At 30.5% G+C, this 24,079-nt stretch overlaps 3 protein-coding genes across 4 annotated transcripts; all 3 read right to left on the bottom strand.

Annotated features, from left to right (window-relative positions):
* Positions 1-6,930: 6,930 nt before the first annotated feature.
* Positions 6,931-11,204, bottom strand: LOC110991266. 2 transcript variants are annotated; one of them, XM_022256576.2, is made up of 8 exons: positions 11,062-11,204; positions 10,770-10,877; positions 10,526-10,682; positions 10,214-10,359; positions 10,046-10,106; positions 9,014-9,131; positions 8,567-8,662; positions 6,931-8,210 (listed from the first exon to the last, which is right to left on the bottom strand). In XM_022256576.2, the coding sequence occupies exons 2-8, from the start codon at positions 10,870-10,872 to the stop codon at positions 8,118-8,120; spliced, it is 774 nt and encodes a 257-aa protein (XP_022112268.2). In that variant the 5' UTR covers positions 10,873-10,877; positions 11,062-11,204; the 3' UTR covers positions 6,931-8,117. The 2 variants fall into 2 exon arrangements, with proteins under 2 accessions (XP_022112268.2, XP_022112267.2); XM_022256575.2 differs by lacking the exon at positions 11,062-11,204 and adding an exon at positions 10,948-11,041.
* A 1,155-nt stretch (positions 11,205-12,359) lies between these two features.
* On the bottom strand, positions 12,360-17,846 carry LOC110991291. Its single transcript, XM_022256607.2, has 7 exons — positions 17,707-17,846; positions 16,966-17,095; positions 15,259-15,398; positions 14,787-14,847; positions 13,764-13,875; positions 13,307-13,402; positions 12,360-12,597 (listed from the first exon to the last, which is right to left on the bottom strand). Exons 1-7 carry the CDS (start codon positions 17,780-17,782, stop codon positions 12,493-12,495), a joined length of 720 nt encoding a protein of 239 aa, XP_022112299.2. The 5' UTR covers positions 17,783-17,846; the 3' UTR covers positions 12,360-12,492.
* Positions 17,847-19,310: 1,464 nt separating this feature from the next.
* On the bottom strand, positions 19,311-23,813 carry LOC110991288 (la protein homolog). Its single transcript, XM_022256602.2, has 7 exons — positions 23,638-23,813; positions 23,404-23,533; positions 22,619-22,785; positions 21,779-22,039; positions 21,417-21,560; positions 20,358-20,469; positions 19,311-20,081 (listed from the first exon to the last, which is right to left on the bottom strand). Exons 2-7 carry the CDS (start codon positions 23,522-23,524, stop codon positions 19,747-19,749), a joined length of 1,140 nt encoding a protein of 379 aa, XP_022112294.2. The 5' UTR covers positions 23,525-23,533; positions 23,638-23,813; the 3' UTR covers positions 19,311-19,746.
* Between the last annotated feature and the right edge of the window lie 266 nt (positions 23,814-24,079).

Here is a 24,079-nt window from a genome sequence, read left to right as displayed (position 1 = left end):
GATAATGGGCTTCACAACGAGTCATTTATCCTATAGAAAAGAAAGGCTGGGTTTCTATGAAAAATTATTTATTAATTTATTTATTAACACTTCGTTGCATTACATAAAAAGAAAATATTAAACATAATTTAATGACAAGCAACTGGCGGCCTTATCGCTTTAGAGCGATTTCTTCCAGACAAATTAATTATCATTTGATTCTTTTATTAACATATGAATTAAAGCAGCGTAAAAAATTGTTGTTAAAACTATAAACGAAACACTAATAAGAAAAAAAACATTGATTAGAATGTCTGATCGTTTCGTGAATACTGTAACATAGGAGCAAGGAATGAATTTGGATAAATTAATATAATTATCCACTGGTGTAGTTCCCTTTGAACTGAGCGCAGGCATTAACTCAATTTAGTTGGTAACACTGCGTTTATTCAACGTCATTAGAGACTTTACTAGACAGGCGCTAGTTTCAATTAAAAGTAGAAATTTTCGTTAAAACGATTATTATTGGCGTAATTTTCAAGAAATAACTGCCAAATAATGGAAACTAAACAAATTGCTTGACGGGCATAAAATGATTTCAAACATTGTCCCACTAAATATTCTAACAGAGATAGGTCTTGCGATTCTTTATAATAGATGTAACAATTTACTTATGAATATTTTTTTAACCTGCGATGTAAAGTCACCGAGCAAATTTATTGAGTTCAGTTTTACATCATACGATTTTAATTATAATTTGGGGTACGATATTATATTTTAATTATATTTATTAGTTATGTGATTTCTAATATATAATTATAATTTTGTCTACGTCGATGAACTAAGGGAGTTTCCTAAACAGTTTGAATGATCAATGCACTCTAGTGAGTGTAGTCCAACTATATATCATGGACAGTATGTAATTATAGTTATTTATAGTACAAAACTTGACAAACAGAAAATATTTATTAAAGTTTTAATACACTGTAGATTATATTGTAAAAACTCTCCAAATACCAAAGAGGCTATGAAATTTATACTTAAACTATGCTTAAAATCCTTGAGCAATGTTGCCCGAGTGACGATCCCCAATTTGCTGGTTTACCCATGCGCATGTGAGCGCATGACAAAACCAGCATGCCTACAAAAAAAAGGTTATATGTCGTGCGTCAGGCACAATTGGACACCTACAGACCAGAATCTTTTAGTTTTTTTAAGTTTAATCTTACAAAACTAGAAACTATTTGACCATAAACTTACACTGTAACACTGTAACGTCGCTTAACTTCACAATTGTTAAATGAAATAGAAATATAATTAATAGCTGTCGTTACCTATAAACAATGTTAATGAACGAATAGCACATTATAATGTACGATAAACTTTGCCTGCGTTTCAGTTTTGTGAAACAATGTAACTTTACATAATTTTACGTAGCTATAACAACCTATACCGTTTCATTTTAGTACGTTAATTCTTCAATACATTCTACCTTTTCTTCACAATTTCAACATTGTTATTCTACCAGAAAAGTGGCAGTATTATAGTGTATATTATAGTACATAGTATTGTCTTTTATTTACATAACTTTTACACATTTAAAGAAAAACACTTTTTTAACGGATTATAGATATGTATTATTATATTTAAACTTATAATTATTTGTACATAATTTTAAATTTAAACCGACGTTTCGCGTGCTTTACAGCGTGCGTGGTCACGGTGACTGAAGACAAAGGTGTTAAATGTCAAAAAGTATTACAGCTGCAGAAAATGTTGTGTTATCTGTATTTATTTAAATATAATGTATATATTTTAAATAAATACAGATAACACAACATTTTCTGCAGCTGTAATACTTTTTGACATTTAACACCTTTGTCTTCAGTCACCGTGAACACGCACGCTGTAAAGCACGCGAAACGTCGGTTTAAATTTAAAATTAATTATTCTTAATATAAACTAATAATATTTAAATAATTAATCTTGTTCAATACTATTAGCGTTTCATATTAATAATATTCTTAGATGATATAATATTTTAGTTGTATCTCTATTTATAGGAAGGATTCTTAAGCGCCCAATTGTCGTATTGTCATAGTGTAAAAGAAATAATAAAAATATGCTATTTTGCGGGGAACAAAGTATTTCACCCAATATACTTATTGCTTCTCAAAATAATTAAAGTTAACTTTTCATACACTTCCTTTCTATATATGTAAGTGTGTGCTCCTATGTCACCATGTCTCTTGTTAATAGAGGACAAATCTTTGTTTTTAATTTATTTTATTATTCTTTATTACTGAAGATGTCATATGGCGATTAAAAAGAGCGGCGGAGAGTTTATTGCCAGTTCTTCTCTTCCGTTAAGTGTACATTAAAGTTACCTACATGAATAAATGATTTTGAATTGAATATAGGTATGTGGTGAGGATTTATGGCTAAAAAGGAGTTGAAATCAAATATTGTAGATTTAGAGGTTCTATCAGACAGAGTAGCAAAACTTTAAATGTACTTTAATAATTATAAGATTAACATAATTCAAGTCTATGCCCCCACAGCGAAGTCAAGCCAAGAAAACATAGATATTTTTTATGATAGCTTAAATAATGCACTAGTAAATTCTCTGCCATACACAATTGTGCTTGGAGATTTTAACGCACAGATAGGCTGAGCCACTCCAGATGAAAGTTGGTTATGGGTTTATGGGGACACGGTAACAGAAGCGAGCGAGGCAAACGACTTATTGACTTTTGTTTAGAAAAACAACTGTTTATTGTGAACTCTTATTGCAAGAAAAACACCAAAAATAGATGGACATGGTTATCACTAGATACTCGAACCGCTAATGAAATAGACTTTTTTATTATTAAAAGACGCTATCTATCATCATACCGTCGATAATATAGATATAATTAATACCACCCACCCAACAGACCACCGTATGGTTCGGGCAACAGTGAAAATTTCAGCAAAAATTAAAAATAGAAAACAATTTAAAGGCAGACAATCAGGACTGAACCCACTAGAACAAGAAACACTTAAGAATATTTTTTCGGTTCAACACACTGAAGAATCTAAGAAATATTGTAAAGTTTTTTGGAAATAAAGGCTATTATTATTATTATTATAGGTATGTGTTGGGCAAAACTTCATTGATTCACAGTTGACATAATCGAAAACACAATAAGGGTTTTTTATGCTAGTTTAATTAAGTTATAATGAAATAATGTTTATGATAACTGAACTTAAATATTAAAGAATATTTATAAATCTTAAAAGGAATTTCGTTAGATCTAACCGTATCAAGGAGTTGGTAAACTTATTTAGAGGTTTCGCTGATTACACCGCCTCGTCACAAAATATTAAAGTCATTTGATAAAACCTTCTACTTTGAGAGATGATTGCGAAAATCTAATTTTGTAAACGTTAAATAAAATTTAATATTTTTTCATTAATAACATTTGTTTTTAAGTCAGTACAAAAAATTAATGTTAATATAGGTACAAATAAAATTACCGCATTTACTTTAAATTTTTGTTTAATAACTATGATTTGGATGTTGAGTAAGCACGATATTACACATTTGAAAATATAAAATTAACACGTTTTACAAAGATAATATTTAAAATAATAAGTTGAATTAAATAAAACAAACTCATAGTTACCCAATCGTCTCCACGTTGTCTATATTAATCATTGAATCATAACTTTAATGGCATTTCAATTAGGCTGATCTGATTTAGTAATTTCAATTTAGTTTGTAAGTAATAATGCATTGTTAAATTAATTTCAATAATACTTTCAAAGTTTTGGAACGAAATGTTAATTATACTAATTATATTTGAAACGAATTTACATGTCTGTTAAGACGATTGTGTTCCACATATTAAAAAAAAGATTAGTATTTATGATGTTAACGCTTAATAAACTAGCTCCCATTTCCACATCACCGCTTTTTTAATAAGAGGCCAAAAAGTTGCAAAATTCAAAATACTACAATTAAAAGACCCGGAATCATTGTATGCCCCAGTCGTAAGCCTTTTATCAGCTGGAAGCTGTGGCTGAATGCTATTTCTATAGTCATAATATAAGAGGGCGCGGAATAACAATGGATTGTAAGACATTATTAGCCTCATCCCACGTCTTTTCTCTGGAATGCGGTACAAAGGTCATGGTGTGGGCGGAAATACGACCAAATAATCAGTTTACTCTCAGTGGGTGTATTTATAGCCGGTACATTTATTTGTTTAACTGGTAATATTCGACTGACTCTTATATTTGCGTGCGTTTGTCAATAGCTTCTATTACTATTAAACCTTTTAGATTTTATATTTATATTTATTTGATTTTATTTTTCGAAACACATCAGACATATTATGTTGTAATACATCATGTAAAGCCCAATTCTGTGATGATACAGTGTTGAGTTACTCTAAATGCCGGTTTTATGTTCTCATAGTAACACAAACGTTCCCTTTGTGAAATTTCCTATGTCAACCAAAGGATCGCTTTGAACGAATGCGGATTAACACGGAGGCTTTACATCAAATTTGCAAATATTGTCTAGAAAATTCCCTGCTTTTGGGTGAAGAAGTGAAGAATTTATTATTTCAGTGAAAACTAAAACCTTTAAGGTACTTTTAATTGAGAAACATGCTAAAAATAGGCAACAAGCAAGCCTATGAAGTTTAAAATTCATAAGTGTTCAATAAAAATAGGCGTATTTTTTAGCAAATCTATTAGTTAAACATGCAGCTCTAAAACCTTGGAACATGGTGCACATGATACTTTCCTATACCTACCTATCTTTAATGATTTAGTCCGTCATCTTTTTCAAGACAACATTCGAAACATATCAAACTTCGTCCAGGGAACATGTTGAGGTATGATTGGCGTTCTAGAACACTGGCCCAGCTGAAAATAACGTAGCTTAAGGTATATTATGCTTCACTTATATGTAATTAATAAGCCACAACTATTCATGGAATCCCAAACATAATCGTCGCGGTACAGCTAAACCAATTATTGTATTAATATATGTCAATAACTATTATAATTAGATTGAACCGCTGAAGCCTCGAACAGCGATTGTTAACCACAGACTATATAGATAAGTGATGATAGATTACTAATAAACCATATTATTGTTAAGTATTATATTAAGATTAAAGATTAATTTATGTTATTATTAAATTAAGACTTCTTAGAGTTAACCTTCGTACGGTATCAATATATCCGTAAGTACGTGATGTTATAATTGATTTATGAATTTTATGAGTTTCTTAACATTCAAAACTCGTATCACGTTCTTAATTCAAAAACCAAATTGGATAAAAAATAATTTAAAACTGTTCTCTAAAGAAAAAAACTCCAGATTTTCACTTATTTCCTTCACCACCTAAATTTATTTAAAAAACCAGAGCTGGTATCTCCTACATCTAATCTCGGCAAGCCCAACTTTCTCTAGCATTTAAAACCGCACGAACTTTATAAATTAAACTCGCATAGCTGTAGATACGGTTTGAGTTTAGCCCCGGCATCTTTTATTACGTTGCTTTACAGAACAAACCTGTAGGCTTACCACGAAACTTCATTTGCAAGTCTGACTCCCATTCCTGCATTGTTTTCATGCAATTAACGTATCAACCGCTACTGTATCGAAAAACTACGAAATATGATTTCGTCGTCAGGTGACGTCTATCGAATTATGTTTTAGTGAGTGCCTGCCAGTAAGTCTCGAGTCAATAATTGGAAATCAGATTTGCTTTTACAGAATGCCAACGAGTTAGGTTTTTAGCCCCGCCGGCCTATTATTAGTAAAATGCTTATTATACACTATACCTTCCAATAAATATTGTTTATTTATTTATTTAGTACTCCTACAGCTAACATAAATTATATATAATTACAAACAAATACACTGAGAATATAGCCAAAGATGGAATACATAATACATTTTACAACAAAAAGATTTAGAAAAGGGAGCAAACAAACAAAAAGTATTTAATACATTTAAATTATTGTGATTTAATTTATTTAACTAAGCCTAAATTGGTTATGTTGTGTGATGGTGTAAAAGTGTGGGTATGTACGTGATGGTGTGTATGTGGGGTCTCATGATGTAGATGATTTTGCGCTATGGATATTCTTAATACACTTTTTAACCACATTCCGCGATAACCTAAACAAGTTAAGGCCCAAATAGTGGTCATTGTATGTCCGGGCTGCGCGATACCAAACTGAGTTTTTTGCATAATTAGTATTGTGTGAATGCACGATTACGAGATTTGTAGGCAGGAACAAGGAAGGCCAACTTTTCGAGGGAGCTGCAATTAATTTTATTTGAGATGACATCATGTAATAGCAATCAATATTATTGTAACAATAAGATGCCTTATAAATGATGCGTTTACGTCAGAAAGCTTTAAATAGATTCGTTAAGAAGCGACTCATTTGCATTTTAAAGACAAAATTTCTGTCAATAAAATATACGCAAATGGAATGTTATTCTAGTATTAAAGCGATTTCCTAAGAAAGTACGAATCGCGGCTGTGTTAAAATGTATGTTCGCAATTAACAATTCCTTATAAGCAACGGTGTAGGGAAATATAAGCAGCCGACAACAACTAGAAAGCTCTGAAGAGCTATGAGTTACAGGAAAATAAAAAAAAACATGTTGTGTCGTTTTAAAATATATTTTTGTCAAGAATCATCTTAATTAACTAAAGTTTTAGGAAGCCAATTTAAAGTTTTTTTTCAGTAAAACGTGGCTTGGCAGGTGACACCTGTTTGTTTACTCACCTATAAACAAATAATTACTTATGTAACAGCTTCTTCCTAAGGCAGAAGTTATTCTGAACTGCGTATACTGCGTCAATTTGATTTCCAGGAATAGAGGATTTGGGAGACCTACAAATTGTCAGGGAATTTGGTACGAGTAAAACAGCGTAATTTTTCACTATTTAGTTTTTTTAATACCATAATGATAGTTTAAACTACATTGTAATAAAATATTATCTAGAAAGTTCGTCAAAATATGAACGTTGCTATTCCAACAATTTTAACAATCTCATTGTCAAAGGATTGCCATGTTTGTTGGACCGCTTTACACATTTTAATAATCAAAAATTCTTTGCTGAATCTGAAACTGAATACTTTGACCAATGACATTGCTTGACAACAGCGTAAACACTAATTTAAAGCATTAAAAAAAATATATACCTAACGTTTTTTTACTTATAGAGTAATAACATCAATACTTTTTTATCTTTGTATCGAAATGATAGAAGAACCTTTTTTAATTTATTATAATGTTGATTTATTCTAAAAGTTCTTTGATCCTCTAAGGTTGCCTAAGAACGGTTCCCAATAGACATCTATTATTTATACACCGAAATGCTAACCTGTTGCTCTTATACACGAAATAAGAAACGCAATTTCTTTTTATAGTCTCTTATCTATTTGACATTTTAATAATACAAAATGATCAAGACGTTAGAATATTTTAAGAGCAACGATCATTAATAACACATATACATTTACAATATAATTTGTATAAATATATATGATGTAAATATTCTTACAAATAATACATTGGGGTTTTAGTGTTGTAACAATATTGGCGATTTCGAATTTTTAACTATTTTCTCCAGTTTTCTTTATATACCTCGCGACATCTACCTTTGAAACAAGAGATTATCTCTTAAAATACGCTTATATTTCTTTGAAACGATGGATTTATTTAATTCTACTATCAAGTCAAATAGAAATTGTGTCCTATTTCATATATTGTTAATAATATTTAGAAATCTTTTTTAGCTTTGTTTCTAGTTTGGAGTCATACAAAAGGTTTAACATTGTATCGAGATAACATTGTCAAATCATAGATGGCGCGTTCGCATATCGTATAAATGAATATTTTTAAAAGTATAGGATTTAGGTATAAAGTAAAATGTATTTATTTATAAAACTTTATTATTTATTACAATTAAAAGATTCCTTGTTTATGGAAGTCTTAAAAGACTGGTTTTGAAACCATTATATAAAAATAAAAATCATAGATATTCTTCCTCTCCCTAAGTCAAGTGACGATTGTATATTTAATTTCGTAATCGAATACTCAAATATTCGATGTGTTATGGTCTTATGAGATCGATTACATTAATATCCTTCAGTATTTCATTTCCTATAGTCTTCACTGCATCACTGAGGATTTGGTTGATTTCATACTGAAACAAACATGTGTTTCATTGACCAAATTTGCATAGAAATATTACCTACCCTCAAGTTAATAATTAATAAGGATCTTTTATTATATTTGGCCAGGTATTTCATAACGAATTACAAATTCTTCAACTTGTACCGAAAATAATGAGTTTCTTCAGGTCAAGTTAGTGTCTGACACTAAAGGAAATAATAACACTCGACGATTGACTCACCAGGGTTTAGTTGTTTCTGTTTATTAAACAAGTCATGTTTTACACTTAAATGAAAGTGCCTCGCCAAAGAGCAGGAAAGTTTAATAAAATTCCTAAATAAGTGTAAATCGACTCATTGACAATTAAATAATAAATTCAATAGATACCTTAAAAAACGTCATGAGCTCAGGCACAAGGTTTCCAAGAAACCGTGATACAAACGAGCTGGCCACTTCGCTATTCCACATACCAGTGATGGTGGGCTGCAAAACAAATATGATTCAAATATATCGTTAGAAAAAAAAATTGTGAGATATATAAAGTCCCTGGACACGATGGCAGGGGAGTACAGTAAAATATTATTTAAATATATATATATCGTTAGAACTATTAACAAGTTTATTGAACTGTAAATTAAGTTGAATTTGTTTTATACCAAAAACCTTGTTTTAATATCTTGGATTAATGTATATATTTAAGAACTTGTGAACTAGAACTACATAATATAGTCTGCCACTCACCACAATAGCTCAACGAATATTTTTTACACAATGTATATATTTGTGCGAGTAATTCCTTACAATTTAATTGTCTTCATATAATGAAATATTTACCTGAAAATCTCCGAGACTGACTTGAATTTCACAATCATTAATTGTAAGGAACATTCCATTATTGATCCTCAGAGAGGTACTCAATCTTCCCTTGATGCGCGGTTTAACAATGTTTACACTGAAACCTTAATCATGTTAAAACTAATCAGTCGTTTTGACATGAACAACGAGAAAAATTAACACAGGAATTAGTCTCGTAATTCACTGTCAATGAATTTAAATTTAAACCTTTGGCGAAGCTGAGGTTTTCAGAACTTGAAGAATTCATTAATTTTTTTTTTAAATACATTTTATGCTGGTAGATCTGATTTAAAATAAATCTATCAAATCATTAAAAGGAAAATTCAGTGGCGCTGTTTTATCTGTATGTTTATAATCTTGCGTTTACAGTAGAAAAATTAAAAGTTATATATAGTGTAAAAAAATCGTGCCGGGCCATTCAATACTGCCAGAATGCCCAAGAGCATGTGAAACTATCGGTCCGTACCTACTCTCTAATTTCTAATAACTTATAGGATGGACTGGTGGCTATAGCAATTAAATAAAACGTTAGTAATACTTGTAACATTGTGTTTTCTTGTATAAGAGAAAATATAAAATGATTCTATAAATGACAACACACATCAAAGAAAACATAATCCAAATTCAAACGTAGTGTCGTAGTGTCATCTTAGACAATTATAGGTGGACAGCACCTTCCATCAATAACAACAGCAATATCAATCTTAACGGTTTTGTATACAAGTTCCATCAAGTTCTCTCATATCAGTAGCGGTAATGGCGCGACCTTGGAATCACGCCATATAAAAACTTATTATTAACAACGGGATCGCTCTTGAGTGTTACAGAATGAGAGAGTGAGAATAGCCATTGTAGGCAAGTAGTTTTGAAGATCATTTATTTAAATTTCACGTTTTGTAACGTTAGAATTTCGCGAATGTATGAAAACGGAAAGAAGACTAAAATAAATAAAAATATACAATACTGAAATGACACGTCGTACATGTACAGGTTTATTAAAATCGAACCTACCTCATAGCTCCGCTTCCAAATACTTGACCGCCCATTACTACAAAGTTCATGTCATAGCCGTCTGAAACATGAGACAGCATCAAAGAGAATATTTGTATCATAGAATAGTTATTCCCAGAACTACATAGTAAATAACTTCTCTGAAGCGGTGTTGTTATATATACTTACTTGTATTAACATTAATTTCCGGTATATGAGTGTCAAAGCTTAAAATGTATCGTTGTAAGATAATGCCCTCTACAGCAATATTTAAAGTATCAAACACAAATGTACTCAAATTATCAACGCGTGTCTCACCAATCTTGATGAATGATCTGTAATTAAAGATTAAAACATTCATATCACACATCCTCAGAGTGCTGAACTTTAATTAAAATACCATCATAATAAAGTGCATTTAGGAAAATTCATATAAACCACTGGTAACGAACATAACTTATGAAAACATACAAAAAAGAGATATTTAAAATACACACGTACTTCGGTGTTTCGAATATACTTTCACCAACTTCTATTTCACCTATCCTCAAAGGATCCAAAACCGGAATATTTTCAGTTCCATTCACCATTATATCACGTAATTGATCAATTAGATCGCTTAAAATTCCTTCGAGAATCCTATTTCTTTCTCCAACACCTGTGGGATTTCAGAATTTGAAGATAACATATATATAGAAATAACATAACTTTGAAAAGTACATATTAGTTATTAAATTATACTTACGATTCTCTTTCAGAGCCTCCTCAAATCTAATTTTATCTATTTTTAAATCTGAGGCATTCACGAAGCTAGCAAATACCAGCAAACTAATAGTTATAGCACGCATCCTTGCTGAAAATCAATTTTGCATAATATTATTCATTATTAATACTAAATAGTTTTATCAAGAGTGCGAGAGTACCAAGAAATCTTTTAAGCATTGAGTTGCCAACAGATTTAATAATATCTTTAAGTAGTACAGTTGCGATACTCTTATTTTCTTTTAAACTATTTAAGGAAAATAAAAGTAACTCACCAACAAATTATTTAATGTTATCACTAAATGAATTTCTCAAATACAGTGATAAATGTTAATTGATGTAAAAGAATCACATCCAATGGTATCAGGGATCTATTTTATCGAAAGATAATTAATAAATGTAATTAATTGATTGTTATAAATCTATTTATTTTACGTGATAAGCATTCATTATCTTGGTACTGATATGTTATAAGTATTAGCTTTGTTCAATGAAGTGAGAAATTTTTAAAACCCTATTTATCTTTATAAAGATAATGGGCAAAACAATAAATGTAGGTATTCTACTTGCACGAAACTTGCGAGCGAGATCTTTTAAGTCTTCAACATAATATACCATAAGTTTGTATTGTTTAGAAAATTTTAGTTTAGTATTGTATTTGAATGATGATAGTTCGTTCTTCCCTTCGGCAAGACTGTACTTTATAGAAATATAACTAACATTTTATTCTCCTAAATATATAATTTGAATTGTAATTATTTTACGATTTTATACTTATTATTCAGCAATATAACATTTATAATAAATATTGTAGTGTAAACATGTTTATCATTTTTTGAACGTTTCTATAATTAAACTGGACATTTATTTTTTGTCTTTCGTTTTGTAACTGTCTTTTCCTAATCTCAGCAGCATTCAAGTCAAGAAATTCTTACGGTGCAGGGTTTTCGAATTGGATAGTTTATTTCCAACCCCTATGCTCATCTTGTATGAAAGTGTTGCTTTCTTTAATTGTCAGAGTACTCCCTAAGTCAAGTGTTGGTTATGTATTTTAGAAAGCACCAGTATCATATCAATTTAATTAATGACTGATTATGTGTTATTTTCGGATGCACGTCCCAGATCACATTAACTCTATGTAGACTTCAGAATGTTTTCGTTTTGATATTTACATAATAAACGCTCTTAAGTCAAAAATCAATCTTAATATTTTTGTTTTATTTGTTCGTTTATCATACTTACTTAGTTGATTATTTATTTAATATGTGTAGTTTATAGCACTACGATGAAATAAATTTAACGAAATTGTGTTTTATGTACCCGTGATAATAGGTTTATCTTTCACAACTACACTTTTAAAAATAATATATATGGGCCTCGAGTTCGCAGCGCTGCCGTTGTAAAGGCTAAAATTATTTTAATTCTAAAGGCCTCGATTTAAATGACTTCCTTTTTAAATCCTTAGGAATGATCTGTAGTATATATAGATCTATGTTTGCAAGTTTAAACATTTAGATCAGATCTTAATTCAAAGTGAAATAAATGCACCTTATAAATAGTAAAATAAAAACGATTTGTTAGATAAACAATTTTATTCATGTATCATAGATGTCTAACCTATGATTTCTTACAAGATGGTCCTTTTTATTATAAAAATTATGTCACTAAATATCCCATTATATTGATAGCAAACATAATTAAATATATTAATAGCTTTCAATTTCGTTAAATAACCCAGACAAGTACCTGGGTTTTAAAACTTCATCAACAATTGCCCGAATTGTGTCTGTGATGAACTGGTTGATTGAATCCTGTAATAAAAGTATAAAATGTATAGTTAAAGCTTGTATAGTTTTATGCTTTGATTTTATTGCGGAGAACTTAGTTTTAAAATATTTAACTTTTACAAAGTTTTGAAAAGCAGTGGCCTAACACGTCTTCTCAGCGGTACACTAATTGATTTTTACGAACTAACTAGATACTTACGAATTCTTGCTTCTACGGGTAAACATCGCGAGTATGCAAGTACATATATCAAAAACGTAGTGTATTTTACCACATGAGAGTATTACTCACGGAATTTTCACTTATTTGAATTCATATTCAGGCTTAGGTATTACTCTAATAGAGTAATACCTAAGCCTGACCTAAGTAAGAGGTATTTCCGAACCAATTCGATTTAGGGTCCTTCAAGAAAAAAGCGTACAAAATCTTAAAAGGCTGGCAACGCACTCGCGAGCCCTCGAGAGTGTCCATGGGCGGCGGTATTACTTACCATCAGGTGAGCCTCCTGCCCGTTTGCCCCTGTTCTATAAAAAAGAGCCCTAAAAATCAGTCAATCATGTTCTCTGAATCATTCAGAGTATGGCTTATCACCTAAAAATCAATAATCGAAAATCTAAAGCCATACAGAGTTGTAGCGCCACTGGATTTATATAGAATAGACGACATATAGACACATATCGGTCAAGTTAATAAAGCAAAATATGTTACAGCTATAATACATATATTATATGGTACCTCAAAAGTTTTTAGGAGGTAAGGAATGTCTTCGTTGAAGAGTTTGTTGACATTGGCTGATAAGTCCTCTTCCATAACTGTCAAGTGAACGTTTGACTGAAAGATAAAATACAAATCTAAGTATGTATTAGTAAAATATATTGCGGAAGAAGGTTTTTGTTGCTCTTCCGACCTCTTCCGATCCTCTTCTAAAAGTAAGGTATTTTCTTAAGTAAAACTCAAATTGATTTTTCTGTCATAGAAATAGTAATTACTTGAAACATTTATATACTAGGACATACACATTCTGGCTTGGGAAGTAGGAATTGAACCCAGTTTATTTCCCTAAATTAGTTTTGTATAATGAAATTAGTTTCAGTAAGTTCAAGGGACTCCTATGGAATTTTCATCTTGTCCTAGTATTTTATTTAATACTTGTATAAGAATAAAAGTCTAAATAAATAATATCAGATCTTACTGTGATTCTGTCAAGGCGGAATTTCACATTCAGACTGCGAATCGAAATACCAGAAATTATTCCAATATTGACGCGGACTTCACCAGACAGGGCAACGCCATCTATTGCCAAACTGAAAAAGACATTAAACAAAACCTGGATACTTGTTCATTCTATTGTGAAAATTAGTAGTTTTAATTATAAAAAATATTGAAATTATACTTCTTTTTGCGCGTTAGGGAAAAATGATGACAGTAAATTCTTACGATGCGTGCGCACACCGTCACGAAAAACCAACACCCTGAAGTTAACCAACATTTAAGTATTTTCTATTGTTAGCGTCGTTTTTTCTACAAACGTATAATAAGGCGAAAGAAAAAACTTTTGAAAATATTTTTATCTCGTTCGGCCAAAGAAGTATAACTTCTAACGCGTATATGTACACACGCGTATTTTTTACCACAAATATTAACTATGATTAGCCTCTTTAGTTCAGGAACACTCGTTAATACGAATAATAGTTGTATTCAATGGATTCAATGTAAACTAAACATTAAATTATAAAAGAGGTCTCTACAGCCTTGAATGTATGTAACATGTATTAATATTTTTAAATCAAATCGTTATCAAATACTTGATACAGATATCGATTGTAGCCTTCAGACATCTTATACTAATTTAAAAAGTCAAAGTCCATATAATTCAGGAAGATCATGCATGATGATATACCAAATAGTTAAAAACCTTTGCTTTATTTGTTGACCAAGGCTTTCGACCATTCAAAACAAAAGAAATTAAATATGAACCAGATTAACACTAGGTATATAGGTTGTATCATGTGCGCTTAATTTTACGCTTACGATTACTTCAGTAGGTACGCGACTCCTGGCAGTCTTACGGTCTCAAGCATGGCTGTATAAAAGATGTTATCTATCTATATTATATTACTAGTTATAGTAAAGATTGAGGTGAGCGTTGAAGAGGTGTAGTGTTTGTTATAGAATAACATTGTTATAATTTTACTAAATATTGTCTCAAACTCACCTGCCTCTAAAATCTCCGCTGTATCTCTCTCCGAAAACATTTGCTTTCAATCCCGAGTTCACTAAAAAATACGCAGTTTATATTTTCTTCGGAATTTTGCAAATACTCCGAATTATTTAAGTATATTACAGATTTTAATACCCAGTTAGGAGAATGTATGTATATTTAATAAAATTGGTTTGCTTTCATAAAGCAGCACTAGTTCTTTCAAAGCAAGAACCATTAAATGTTTACAGTTTAGCTACCCTTTGAAGTAGATAAGAACGAGCGTCTCTAAAGAGTCGCTTATCTTTTTTATACTTAGTCTGAGTTAATATATAATAATATTAAATAAGATATAAAGATGTTTTTAGCTATCAGCCAGTTATTCTAGAAACCAAAAAGTTAGACAATGGCCATTCAGGGCTTAAATTTTAACCACAAATAAAAGAATTTGTTCGCGGCGGATATAAATACGCATTTTCAAACTTACCTACAACCAAAACAAGATGTGGAAGCTCAATATTAAAGCGTAACCTGTTGGAAACCACTGAGTAATCCAGTTGTCTAATCACTATATCACTGGCTCCAATAAAACTTAAGTTGTTCAGGAATAACCTCACATCTACGAGGCTGTAAAATACAAAAAATATTAACTTATGTACTAAGATAATGTCATGCCTTATCGCGTGGGTTCATTATAAAACTGTATAGTAATTAAGACATGGGTAGTTCTTCATATTTTTTAAATTAAGTTGTATAATTTATTTATTTTCGGAAAATATAAAAATAACTATAATTGTGGTTCAAAAAATTATTCAAAGTTAATTTTTAATATAAAAAAACTACTATTTCTTATATAGTGGTCGTGTGCAATAAAATATCCCAATTTAATATTTAATATTTCAAATATTGCACAATTATTGGGGCACGTTTAATGAGTTTAAAATGGTTAAGGGTTAATACATAGTCTAGCCATACGTTCTGTTACAAATGAAAATAGCCACCATTAGCTTTTGTACAGGCTTTAAATCTGTTTGGCCACGAATCTATGGATTTACGCACTGTTTTAAAAGGAAATTTGGCCAGTGTTTGCTTCTCTTATGAGACTAATGGCACTGTGTCGTTTAGAGTAGACAATATCCTCTAAAATTGACCATAATTTGATGTCTAAAGGGTGGAATAGGACCACTATATAGCTCATGTAAAGTCCGGAACGTTGGTTTCAAGGCTTGGGTTCGTGCCTTGTAATAAGGTGCAGAATCTTGCTGGAATATCCACAGTATATTTTTAAAAAGTGTATTGCTGAGAGGTTTACAAAAGATTAAAAACTGTATCTTGATACACTTTGGCTAAAGTTTTCACTCGATTTTTACAAAATGTAAAACGATTCCTTGATAAGACACGCCCCACCAAACCATCACTGACTTGAGCAACTTCTTTAGAAGTGAGCATACACTATCCTATTTTACTTTTGTAGTGTTCATCAATCGTGGAAATAATTTTTTTCATCGGTAAATAGGATATTTAGGTGCTTTTCACCTGCGTATCGCAACAAGAGGCGTTTTGATAGATCCAATCTCTTTAACTGTTAAGATTGATGTAGGGTATGTCGTCTATTTCGACGATAAGCACCAAGTTTCAGATCTTGTTTTATAATACGCGATAGAGTCCTAGCGAGAATCTTAATTTCTTGTGATAACATTTTTTTTTCCTAATGGGGCTTCCACGAATTCTAGCTTTAACAGCCTTTGTAGTTCTAACAGCACGCGGCCGCCCGACCTTTTCTGTGTTCTTTTATTTGTTGGTAGTACAATATACGAACATACGGCTAATACTAAGCTTATGTAGTGTCTGTAATATGAAAGACGGCTCCATACCTAGTTTATACAAGGCGAATACGGTAATCCTATTTCTTTCACACTCTATTCCATATTGTAATTTGATAAGGAACACAAAAAAATATGTGAAATGGCTAAATCGAAAAAGTTTTAAAATAATATGCGTGTTCCAAATTCAAAATACCTTATTAAAAAGTTGAAAATAAAGAAAAGTATTTATGGCCAGACCAGTTAGAGACGAATCTGAGCGCTAAGTTCTGATATGACTCTCCTAAATCTATTACGTTTATGACATTATGGTGTGTCAGACAGCACTATTTCTTAACTTTGAATGTTACCCTAAGATCGAAGATACTTACAAAGGAACGCTGTATTCAAACTCATAGGAATCGATGATAAGCGGGTCCAATCCATTTGCTTTAATTGCATTTTGTACTTGTCTGATAATATTTCTTATTGTGTTAGTGATCAAACGTGGCTCTTTGGGTTCTGAAAAAGTCACTTAAAAAATCAAAGTGTAGGTACATCGCACTTGGAAGGGAGTGAACATTATATTATTTTATTTCACATTTGAAATTTAAAGTAGTTACCAACACGAGATAATAATCTTAATTTTCCCTCTTATTATTAAATATAATTAGATAAAATATATAGATAACAAAAAATAAATCTAAATTTTTAATTAACATCATTATAAACTTTGTAAATGTCGCCTTCTCCTGTAAAAAAAGTTTGCGAATTGTTTAATTACTTATACAATACGTACGGTAATACAATACATTCAAAATATTAAAAAAATATATTATATAAATTTGGTATCATCCAATGTGTTTATTTTATTTATTTATTTTTAACTTTATTTTTATTGTACAGATGTATCTGTTTTGTTTCCAAATAAATAAATAAATAAAACGAAGGTATTTATATTATTTTTTACGATAAATTTCGTCGGAATAAAAGGTCAATAGCGAACTTCTATTTACCTGTGTTTTGAATTAATATTATGAGAAGAAAAACATATTTAATGACATTGAGGATTTCATCAGCTAAGCTTTAGTTTGAGGTCAATAATATTTCAAGCACCCAAGAAAAGAACTCACCAATTTCATTTGTCTTTTGTGGAAGAGCTGTGGCGCCGGCCACAAGCAGTGCGCACGCAAAAACGACGAATTTCATGATTTATGTCACGACTACGAAACAAAATTATAAATATTATACAATTATATATGTATTTATTAATAATACAATGACTGATTAGTAGATTCAATTGATTTTGTAATCAAAACACCTTCGAGAACAAGTGATAAATTGTTGATTTTGATCTCGAAATTATATCAAAAACAAAAAGCATTGAAGTGAAGAGTATGTCCGTTTATGAAAAGATAAACAAGAAATTTTGTTGCTACTGAGGACAAATCTATTTAATACTTATTTTACTTTGTCCATTGTATGTTGTCTTTCTGTTCAATTGTCTTACACTGCGACGAAAATGGACAGTTTGAAATTTTATTTGAATCAAAGAAGCGTAATTAGATTAAGTTTATAGTAATAAAGTATAAATTTCAAATAAATAAAAATCAAAAGATAATAGTGCCAATTGTAACTCAAATGTGCTCAAGTCAAGTATTGTTTGTTTTTCACCAGCATACGAGTAATTGCGCGCATAGAAAGCCAAAATCTAACAATAAGCGTAACGCAAAAAAAAACTAACATAATGAATTTAACCAGAAACATAACTTATAAAATATTGGCTATAATTATCTTTTGGCGCCTTGGTTATGAATTATGATCAAAGGATGCAAGTATTAAATACATTATTTAGTACTATTTCATATACAATACATTCAAGCCAAAGAACTGAGATGTTTGGAAATGTAATAATTCCCTAAATATACCTAATACATATAACTGAAACGAGTTCAAAAAAGATTTCTTATTTATACTGATTATGTTTATTATATTATAACTTACCAAATGAAATCGTATTATGCGTATTATTATTCGATTAGCCATTTTATAGTACAGCCGATATCATTTTTTTAATTAATAAGATAAACTTTATCAACAAAGGATTTTATAAAAAATTGATTACGTGCGTGATTTTACACTTACATATACCTACATCACTGCATAGTATAAAACAAAGTCGCTTTTTCTGTCCCTATGTCCCTTTGTATGCTTAAATCTTAGAAACTACGCAACGGATTTTGATGCGGTTTTTTAATAGATAAGAGTGATTTAAAAGGAAGGTCTATGTGTATAATAACATCCATTAAATAGTGGAGAAGTACTGTTATTTTTGAGGTTTCCAATGTGAATGTGTAAATAATTACATTTTTTCACAAGAATTACTACGAGTTCATTGCTCAGCCGACAAATCTGCACACTTTATATCTATCGGCTTTAGAATCTAGATCTAAAAATGGTTGTTTTTTTAGTAGCAATGCCTGGCGAAGTAATGGTACGGATACATACAAATTAAATGAACGAAATCTGATAACTACTAAGGCCATATGGAAACATAAATTGGCTGAATTATTCGACGCGTGACGTCATATTTATGAGTGATGCATCTCAGTTGTAAGTTATCTGCTCCCATTAAGTGATCATGCCTCATGGTAGACTCCCAGATTTATTGTAAGGGCAAGTAAAAAAAATTCTTTGTAATTTAACTTCTAAACCACAGTAATAAAAAAATAACTAATCATTTTTACAAAACTTTATTATTACAGAAAATAAAAGTATTTTACATAGATAAAAAATGTTATATTCTGTCAGCAAGATATAATAATAGTTAAAAAAACTATTTTTCAACCTGACCTCGACTGAAAACTAGAATTAAGAGAATTTTGTTTTAATTTGATAATAAGTTCTATTACTATTTTTTAAATACTAATAGGACTTGCTAGCAATGCTAATCTATGTACTAAATACTTCAGAAATCGCTAGCAACGCAAGTACGAATTTCTGTACGAGCCATTTCAATGGTTATACAAACTAACCTAGTCTATTAAAGATTTAACATAAGTTAAACTTTAATGTCGAATAGTGTTATTTTAAATTTCAAATTTAAAATGTACACAAACAGTATCCTTATAGGTAAGCACCACTAAAATAACCTTTCAAAGGTGTTTAAATATTTAACTATCGGCTTTAACTTTAGATGGAGGGCCGCCACCATTGTCATCTTGCCTCCGTTTCCTGCCCTTCCCTCTGAAATTCTTTCCCCTGTTGCTTCCTCTATTCTTGAAGTTTTTCATGTTTTTACGGCGTTTGGCCATTTCTTCAACAGTTTTTTCTAAATATGCCGTTTCTTCATCACCTTCAAGCAACTTGAATGGGATTTCTTTCTCATCTATTTTGACTTTTCCATCTGTGAATTTTTCGGAGAGTTCCTTTGCAGCATTTTCTTTGCTGAATCGCACCCAACCTTGTGTGTCACCTTGGTTAAAATCAATATATGCCACTTCACCACCTGAAAATTCACAATCATTATCATTAAACAAAGAGTTATGTTACTTAAATTAATCAAATATTTCTTAAGGCCAAGGCCATACTCACAATATTACAATATAAATATGTTTTTGCAATTTTAATATATTTCGGGAAGCAATGTCGATAAAGTCTTGCAAATGGACTCTAATTATCGGAAATTGCAATACACTATACACTGTATACCAACAGTTTTCAACTAGGTATATAAGTTTAATAGGTTAAAAAATTATGAATTATTCCACAAAAATAAAATTACCTAGTGACGTCAGAGCATCCTTTATTTTCTCTCGAGTGAGGTTGTCACTGCCTTCATTAAAGAACAATACTGTGCCAGTGGGTAGTTTGAAATCATCCTTTTCACCCTTCTCCTAAAATAAAAATAAACATTTAAATAATAAATTAATTAATTATTATTATTTATATTATTTTTTTATACATTTACATATTGGTCTGACATACAACACCTAGACTAGAACTTTAGGCAAATTGAAAATTTGTAAAATATGTCTGTGTTCTATTTAGTCCTCACAGCTGATCTATATCAGTCTATAAAAGTGATTTTAAACTATACTATAATTAAAATGATGAATTGAACACACGACATATACATATAAAACTGAAATGTAAGTGCAGAAGCGGCTATAACAAATGAATTGCAGCTACTTAGTTTTAGGAAAAAATTAAAATTTTAACGACAATATAATTTCAATTCAGTTTGAACACATTTTCAAAGTAACTCCACAGTTTCATAACCTTATAAAATAAGGAGATTGCTTCATTTTTTATTAATTCTATATTCTGGTGTTCCTAACATTGGCCATGGCTCCCCCCCCCACTGAGTACCAATCCCTTCTTGGCAGCCTAGACTAATTCATTAAGTGAAACCACGCAAATTCTAACGTAATTGAAAAACTTTAGTATCTTCTCTCAACTGTGGATACAAAGTATGAAATATTCCATGCTGTTCTCTTGATTGTGGTATTGGACACACTCACATAGTATGATCTCTTTTACACCTACGCTTGCGTAATAATAGTACAAGGAGAAGTTTCTACATCGAATTCCATCTTGTAAATAAACTTGCATCAGTTTTATGTTGCGGTCGAACTACTCCGAGCAGTCGTAGACGATTGCATTATGCGGTCATGTTGCAGTCGTGTACGACTTCAACGTCTCAACTGTAACATGCGGTCCATCTATGGCCAGCATTAGATATCTTTTATGACGTTCATAAGTGTACATTGTGTTATCTAGTAATTGTGTAATAATTTTGATATTTTTACCAGCATTAATTGTATATTAAAATAATACACACCTCTCCTTTTTGTGTTTTTTTCTGTTTCTTTTCCTTATGAGCGGCATACTCTTCTTGTTTCTGCTGTAAATAATTATCTTGCCAAAGTATTAATAACTCCGTATCATTATACTTTAAGCCCTTACTCTCAATTAATTTTGTAGCCTGAAATATAAAAAAAATTTATTTTAATGTAAGTTATGAATTTACTTTCAAATTAAATCTTTTCGAGCTAAAATTAAAATTGGCCACATTATTAGACCTTGTCGTACTTGCATCCAAATTGGTTATTTAAATTATTTCGAAATGTAAGGAAACAGAACGAAAGGAACCTTCTATGACTTCTAACCAAATATAGATATCTAAATGTCACATTAACATACATGCTCTTTAGTCTTGAAGGTAATGAAAATAGATCCTTTGAAAATCTTATTTTTAGTCTGTCTGTCTTGATATTTTCTCATAATAACATTCTCCACTTCTTCAAATTGTTTTAAGAACTTCAGTATATCATCCAAGACGCTATCTTTTGGGAATCCCTTGGCATAGACGGTGCGAGCAGTTAATTCCTTTCGTCGTTCTTCATTCATCTCTGGCACTGGCAATTCAGGGTTTCTACGGACTTTTTTGTTGTCATCTGAAATCTAAACACAAATATTTTTTAACATATAGAATGTTCAGTAAAAAGCATGAATGAAGTCTATTTCAGTAGTGGTGTTAAAATTTTTCTAATGTTAAAGTATCAAAACATAAAAAGAAATTGTTTTAAAATGTTCAAAATTTAAATCAAGGCACCTTATTAGGTATATTAATCAAGAAGCAATAGAACTTATTTGTTAGCTATTATAACAAAGTTTTCTAATCGAAACAATACAACAGAAACACTAGAAAAGAAACATCTTTTTGTTAATGTGAATTGAATGCAGCTTTTACCCCTATGGCTTTTTAACTTGAATATACAGTAAGACAACATAAATTATGCAAAAAAGTAAATAAAAATTGGTTATAATTAAGTTTAGTTTAACAATAGCAAGTTGAAGTTAGAAAAAGCTGATCACTACTTGTGTAGTAAAGAAAACAAATAACTACAAAAATCTGGTCCAGAATAATTAGAAAATTGTAGCATCACTGGTTTTTTTTTCGGATATAAAGAACTTAGTTTGACCATATGGGCATAGCTGTAAGCTGTATAATGCAAAGTATTAATGTATATGTCTGCATACCTCCAACAGGCCGGATCTTGATTTACCAAGGGCATTAACAATAATGTCATGATCATTTGACAGCTTTGCGAGACGATTGAACTTAAGCAGTATATCTAAGGGTACCCATCCATCATCAAGCAGTATTTGATCTCGAAGAAACTTATCTCTTGGCAAATTTGAATCACCTGAAGTACATATAATAATGATTATAACACCTGAATTGCAATTGAACATATTTGTTTAATAGAGTTAAAGTAACATTTTCTTATGTTCTAGCGTCCCAAAATATTTCCCACATAACTGACCTTTCTTACAATGTTGAACCCTTTATAAGGAAATTAAGAAATTTGACACTTAGTAACACCATACAGGAGATTTCAAAATGTCACATAATGTTGATGCATGAAGCTCAAGCATTAAAAATCCATAAATAATCCTGTACGACCTAAAGATATTGGATATATCACTATAGTAAATATATTTATTTGTTATTATTATACTGTAACAAATCTATGATTTAAAACAATTCTATGGCTGGATGGGTTAAAATTTCCATTGAAATAATTATATCTTTCGACATTTTTAAATGCAGATAAGTATTTAATGCCTTGAATAAAATCTCAACCAGAGGTAACATATACGCGAAGCTTTTTATAAAGCAACCTATCTAAAATAAAGTTCTCAAGACACAAATCTATACCTTTTTAGGGTTTAAAAGAAGATCAACGCGGCTTTGAAAAAAAACATACAATCATAGATTTAACGTAAAAAATCAAACACGTGTTTGGAAACAAATATCTAACCAAAGTAATATTCCACTTGACGAATTATAGAGTTTTCAAGATCTGAAATCTCTTCACTTCCCTCGCTCTGATTGTTTTCTTGTCCATTACTTTCAGTCGCTACTTCTTTTTCTTCAGTCATGGTTGAATACTGGAAGCAAAACGAATCGTGAAAACGAAATAAGAGAAAACATTGTTTATATACTGACATTAATTATGCTTCAAGTAAGCATGCTGTAAAAAAGTTTATTATACCTCTACTTTATAAATTTGGTGGATCCGTTATTATTTTGCTACTAAGCAATATATTTTGCGAATTTATAAGAGAAAAAGCTAATTGAATGTTGAAGAGAATTGCCGAATGCCGATGAATGAAACCTCAACGTTCAAAACCACATGTACAATGTATATGCAGTGTGACCACTTACAACTTTGAACTAACCAATTACAGCTAACCTGATGAGCTTTTTATTTTGAAATGGTTAAGTAGTACATACTAAAAACAAACATTATAATTTATAAGGACATTATTTACGTAGAAAAATGGGGTTTATGAGAAAGGGTCAGTCGTAATTTTAACGTAATTATAGTGATTAATTTTAATAAATATTACACATATGAAATGTGTTCGGGTCTAGTTTGGTATCTTTAAAGTTTTAATTTTTTATTCTCAATTTAAACTAAGATAAATTAAATA

The sequence above is a fragment of the Pieris rapae genome, chromosome 10 (genome assembly GCF_905147795.1).
Source record: "Pieris rapae chromosome 10, ilPieRapa1.1, whole genome shotgun sequence".
Classification (NCBI taxonomy): Eukaryota; Metazoa; Arthropoda; class Insecta; order Lepidoptera; family Pieridae; genus Pieris; species Pieris rapae.
The sequence above is the reverse complement of the archived record's forward strand: the minus strand, read 5'-3'. Positions and strand labels throughout refer to the sequence as shown.

Coding starts and splice junctions, on each gene's coding strand:
- LOC110991291 (XM_022256607.2), bottom strand. CDS start 17,782: ATGAAATTCGTCGTTTTTGCGTGCGCACTGCTTGTGGCCGGCGCCACA. Junction 14,848..15,258: donor ACATCTTGTTTTGGTTGTAG/GTAAGTTTGAAA, acceptor CGTATTTTTTAG/TGAACTCGGGATTGAAAGCA. Junction 13,876..14,786: donor AGCGGAGATTTTAGAGGCAG/GTGAGTTTGAGA, acceptor TGTCTTTTTCAG/TTTGGCAATAGATGGCGTTG.
- LOC110991288 (XM_022256602.2), bottom strand. CDS start 23,524: ATGACTGAAGAAAAAGAAGTAGCGACTGAAAGTAATGGACAAGAAAAC. Junction 22,040..22,618: donor CAAGATCCGGCCTGTTGGAG/GTATGCAGACAT, acceptor ATTTGTGTTTAG/ATTTCAGATGACAACAAAAA. Junction 20,082..20,357: donor GGATGCTCTGACGTCACTAG/GTAATTTTATTT, acceptor GTGAATTTTCAG/GTGGTGAAGTGGCATATATT.
- LOC110991266 (XM_022256575.2), bottom strand. Junction 10,683..10,769: donor GGAGGCTCTGAAAGAGAATC/GTAAGTATAATT, acceptor GAAATCCCACAG/GTGTTGGAGAAAGAAATAGG. Junction 8,663..9,013: donor TCAGTCTCGGAGATTTTCAG/GTAAATATTTCA, acceptor TTTGTTTTGCAG/CCCACCATCACTGGTATGTG.